This window comes from Opisthorchis viverrini, assembly GCF_000715545.1.
Source record: "Opisthorchis viverrini unplaced genomic scaffold opera_v5_326, whole genome shotgun sequence".
Classification (NCBI taxonomy): Eukaryota; Metazoa; Platyhelminthes; class Trematoda; order Opisthorchiida; family Opisthorchiidae; genus Opisthorchis; species Opisthorchis viverrini.
The window spans coordinates 65,240-70,987 of record NW_008751982.1 but is presented as its reverse complement, the minus strand read 5'-3'; the positions used below and the strand labels follow the sequence as shown (position 1 = coordinate 70,987).

At 42.7% G+C, this 5,748-nt stretch overlaps 1 protein-coding gene across 1 annotated transcript in view; it reads right to left on the bottom strand.

The window, feature by feature from the left end:
* Positions 1 to 591: 591 nt before the first annotated feature.
* T265_10008 (hypothetical protein) overlaps positions 592 to 5,748 on the bottom strand; it is a gene marked incomplete at both ends in the record, with an annotated part of 10,529 nt that continues 5,372 nt past the window's right edge. Inside the window, one exon of the mRNA XM_009176249.1 lies at positions 592 to 745. Coding sequence (XP_009174513.1) covers positions 592 to 745 — 154 coding nt within the window. The remainder of the gene's footprint in view (positions 746 to 5,748) is intronic.

Sequence of the window (5,748 nt, the reverse complement as noted above, 5' to 3'; positions counted from 1 at the left end):
GAGTACGGGATTTCACAAGCGTATTGCGACTGCTTCGGTTGTAGACCCGGCCAATGGATCGATATTTGCAGTCTATCTAGTACTCTCTAGATAACGCAAAACGGCTTGTTCGGGTTGCCCATGTGTGCGATCTACTCGACACCCAGTTGATGACAGCATGCATGACACTGTGGGATCTGAACATCTCGCAGGTGTGAATATGTAGAAAATCCGCAATTCTCTCACACAATCCCGTACACGTTTACAACATTTCTGAGAAATTCACAAAACTTCTACTGACTTGCACGAAAATTCAAAAATGCATATTTTGAGTGTGTGGAAACGGTGTGGACAGAAATGGTGGACAAATGCTGCGACACAGAAATGTGGTGATATGCAAAAATGCGTGTTTAACCACGAAAGGGGAGTTGGCCATTTTGAGATGACTTGTGTTCATGTGACAAAACAACGAATATATGGGATTTGTTTGAACGATTAGGAATCCAAAGTGGTACACAGACCAAGACGGAATGTATGCACATGTAGACTACACACAGTTGGTGAGAGACTCAAGGTTCATTCAATCAGTGACTGAAGCTTCATGACAACGAGTTAGAATCCCCAGAATGGTCTTCCGAAACGAACCCACTCACCAGCCGAATTGATATCTTGCACGAACAGAGAAGAGTCTACATAAATCGATTGCTTGCATTCCTTTGTTTTCTCATTGTAGTAAAACGAACGGCAATAATGATGGATCTTGCAGCTGCATAGAAAGAGGGGAAAATATGTATCTGTCATGTGGTGATCTAGTGGCATCCACAAGTCCATCGTTTCTCGATAAACTGCTTGTTTTCCTTTATGAGGAAACGTCAATCAGAGCATTAGCAAGGCTTTCGAAACAGCAATCCAAACATATGGGCAATATTCTTACTCAAACATCCGGATGCATCCCGGAGAAATGAGAAAAAACCGCGATTCCCAAACAAAAGTGTGCTTCTCAGACTATAAGTTAGGCATTCCAGCACATCTACTCATTAGTTCTGCAGATGAGATAGCTCGCTTATAAAGGCACTTAAATTGGCAGTTCTGCGATGATCAAAAGAGTAAGGACCACAGGAGACAGCAGTACGTGGTCACTTATGCGATTCGCTATTGCGCAGGAAGGACTGCACACTACCTTATTATCCAGTAGAAGAAACCCCCTTTTTAAGAATTATTGTATATGGTTTTCTTGTCCGGCCAGACCATTCTGTGCACTATGGAAACACAGCATAGCAACCGTCATACACGACTCATTAGTACAGACCTATAATCTATTTCCGCATTATGAGTTTTTAAAATGATCATAATTGTGATTTCTTCCGTCATTTACTTCGGAGGTATACACCTTTTGAAATAAAATTCGTGTTGCAACCGTCCGACAGTCCACCATTTGTACAGGGTAGGAGGAACATAAGTTGGAAAGTGAGATGTTCAACCTTATATTGGAATCATAAATATTACACATTTCATGAATCACAGGCGAATCACAAATATCCAGTACAACACTTTGAAAAAAGCCGTTCAGAGGTAGGTCACTCGTCAGTTGCACGAAAAATAGGCTAAATCAATCGATCAATCAATCAGTCAATCAATCAATCAATCAATCAAATAATTACCATTTCGAAATATTCAATGGTGCGAATGACTACGTTTCTTTGGAGATTGAAGAAACTAGACAGCCGGAAATTTTACATATGCATTAGTGCATTGGACGGGCTGACGTTACAGCTTCTTTCAAATATGGACAAGTAATGATCTTCACCCTACACCCAGAATTCAGTATGCCGTAATCCTCAGGATGGTCGGCTGAAGTGGTAATGGACCTTCACAAATATTCTATCCACTTTCTTCTCGAGAGGCTCATTCAGTTTCAGAAAACACTCTAGAAGTATGTCAGTGATTTGATGGGTGACTCTGTCCTTACCACTGCTCGTTTTGGGGGAGGACTATTGACTGAGTGGAGAATTTTGTTGTTTCACACCGTCATACGTCTTCACACCGAAAGTCTGAAGGAACTTAATCGTTCATCTACTAAAAATATCCAACTTGATTTTTAAAGTACTACTCGCAAACAGGCTGATTTTGTTGTTCCTCGGGATCTCCATCGATCGATATTTCTTCGGAGGAAGGGTTGCTGTCGACTCATTTGTGGAAGTTACTTCAATTAAAACAAGTTTGTTTCACTGTATTATGTCGGTTGAGAGGTTTGATTTCACTCATTTTGAAGTTGAATGACTAAACTTTTAACTGATTCATCAAATTGTTCGGCCTTGGCTTAACAGTTTATAGCAGTCAGTAACTTCTCTTCTGAAATGCTGAAGCAATCGCAATGAAAGGCAAGCCGAAGAAAGCAGTATACATCTGTTTCAAGGGCGCACTCTAGAAGAATGCATGTGAACGAGAAACCTCGCTTGGAAGTGTCTTTTCACGGAGTCACCAGTTCAACTACGTGTTGGCACAAACCCGAGGGGGCAATAGCAGTAAATAAACAGAAAGATTCATCTCAAGGCCATCAGCTGATCACCACTAGCCAATAGCCACTTTACCTGGGAAAACGGTGTTCAGAGACATCCATTTCTAGCACCCATGCGGAACTAAGTTCTCCCAATGTCTCTGGTCTTAACGAGATACATTTGAAGCCTGATTAATGATATCATACAAAAAAGACGCTACAGTGCGATACAGTTTAATACAACACAGGACGATACAGATTTACTGATAAAATGGCAGTCCCATTTGGGGACGACACTCATTCATACAAAGAAGCGGCCATCACTACCACAGTAGTTAGCCAGCACTTTGGTTTTACACAAAAATTAATTAATACCTCGGCTGCCACCTTTTCCACTTATGGCGAATACCCAGGCTTTGGTAATTGCTCGTTCGGTCAGTTTAGTTAGTCTCAGTGACTGCATCAAACCTCATGCGCATGACTTTGCAGGTTACATCGGTGCGATTGTTTAGCGGAATCCGGTATTCACGTTGCCACCAGTTTTTGTCCGACTAATGCACGTCCAGTGCACGTCACTTTATGTGTTCTCTGCAGTCTATTGGGCTGGCTGGAGTTTGTGCGTCACGAGGAAACGCCTCAAAGATGGATAAGCTATCAATCATGAGAGGGCATCATTAGCTCACAGAGGAATCAGTTATTTTTACGTGTGACCAGCTCAATGAACTATTCATATTGTTGTAATGAATATTCGTAGCCAAGTGCTATTGTTACAATGTCACTGTGCTTTCTAGTTCCATTGAAAATGTGAAGTGCAGCAGTGTTTAAGAAGATGTCAGTTCTCACGGTCTCGTTACATCACCGCAGTGAACAGTGTCACGTAAATGGTGTTTAGCCGAGTCACGTAGAAGAAGGAATGTCGCCCAAAATTCCGGTTTCCTGATATCACAATTCCCGTCATTTGTGAGAACTGAGTAACGCAGGACACTGAGGCTACGGTCCGAAGAAATGAAGCTGGGAAAATTTCTGAAAAACTTTGCTCCAAGATAAGACCGGGTAGACCCGAGGTGGTTTAAACAATAGGAAAGAGAATTCACCTCCACTAGAGGAAGACACATTAAACTGGAGAGAATTCAGATGGCAGGAATGCTTTACCTCCCTCAGAAGGTTTCTCTTCAAACGAATAGGCCACTCAATCCTCAGCACAAAGTGGTTAACTGACATTGCAGTGTCTGGCAATCGATGGCCTGGCAAACGTTGAGTGAAACTGGCTGTAAAATGACAATATACGGTTAGAATGGCAACGAAAAGTTTATCGGTGTAATCGCTGTCTTTTCACAACCTGAGCAGTTAATGACTGGTTCTGGTCTGAATACAAGAGAGTGAATCGCACCGAGGTTGTACATTGCTCATTCTCATAGGGGTGTGAAAACCACAAGTATGAGTTTGAATAGTGTTTCATCTACTGATGTAGAAATGGCAAAACACCTGTGTGGTATCCAAGACGTCAGCGGGCCTACGTAGCAAGGACATGTGGTCTCACCGTCGCACTGATCGGTCTACCTGAACCCAGTGTGGTTGACAGTGAGATAGGGACGTTAATCGGGCACATGGACCAGGTAGAACAAAGCAAAGAATGAATTGCTTGACGAATCAAGTGATACGCTTGGTATCGCAATCATAAAGGCAGACGTTGAGGACAAACCTACGAGTTTAATGACAACGCTGTGACAGCCCACTACCAGTTTGGCTCTTCTTGGGTCTCATCTGTTAGGTTTGCCCCAGGAGTTTCCATCACCTTCATGTTCCACTTGAACTGCATATTAAACGGCAGATTCGCTTGGGTCTCTGCGATGCGATTTGTTATGCTTGGAGTTCCGGGCCACGCCTGCCTCGGATCATCTCTCGAGATAGACCACGCATCAATAGAGTGAGTTGTTGTGTCTCATTGAGGCTTTTGTCCACAACAGAGTCACTAGGGTTATTCAACAATCCTCATGTTTATTAGCTATTCATTCCAGCACGCCACTCTGAATAGTAAAATACAAGATGAAAACATCTCTGTTTTTTTACCGTACATAACATGATTTATGGAGAGAGGAAAAACGAGGTAGGGAATCGGCAGACTGTCTATCAGACTATCGCTATCTCAGTATCATCTATTCTGACTGATGAATTTCACCAGAGATTTGGGAATTGTGTTATGCTTCATGTATCTAATGTTCACGCAGTTTGCCTTCAGTCTTGTCAATCGAACATATTCACTTGCCAGCCTCCGAACACATGGTCCCCAGATGATTTTCAAATCAACTGGAAAGCGTTTGAGACCGATTGGGTAGTCATCGTTTCAAAGAGGTCTGGTAAGCAATCGGTGGATTTGTTGCTTGGCAATCATCATATTTATTAGATATTCAATCCTGCAGGCAGAAAGCCTATCAATATCTTAGTGCCATCTTTCTGATTGATGAATTACACATGTCTTCGTGTGTGATTCTTAATTCTGGACTCAGAGAAATGATGGATTCGATCACTTTTCCCCCGGTTGTTTGGAAATGACTTAAGGAATCCGAAAACCGCGTGCAAAACCAGACGCCCATGTGGGAGTTTCCGTGATTTTTTTCAAATTTATCTGTCCGTTGAATTCTATTTTCCTCGAAAGGCTGTGAAATTTCACTTCACTCACTAAACACTGGTCCCCCGCAGGCTTAAGACGAAGTCAAACGACCTGTAGGTCAGTGAAAAGCAAATGGTCCTTGGCATGTCGTTATAAGGTTAATCTACTGGCCTTCGAATGCATCTTAAGAGCTAGATTTGGCTCAGAGTCTCAAAAACTCAAGTGATCAATGAGCAACCAGCGAATGACCACTAGTTAAAGAACAAGTTAGCAAGCCGAAGGCTATAGTCACCGCCACAACCATTGAAATAGGATAGCCCGTATGTGACTGCAGCCGTCCAACCTCAACGTGGATCACATAAAACGTTTGCTTGCCTGCGTAAGAGTGCCAGATCCCTATCAGTGAAGTGACAGGGAAGTATGAGTGTACTTTAAGGAAGTTCGGCGATGAATATAGTTCAATACTTGTCCTGTTCCCTCCCTCCCCGCTGGAATTTCTGTCGGACTTGTTCAAATCGGTTCCATCGTTTTACTTGGAACCAAACTGGTGGCCAGTATTTGAAATCTTCCCGTTGCTCTCCGGATCAAGTGAGTCTAATTCGAGACAAACACTGGGCGTAATCGATTCGTCTGAAAGTACGAGCTGAGCACTCAAATCTCA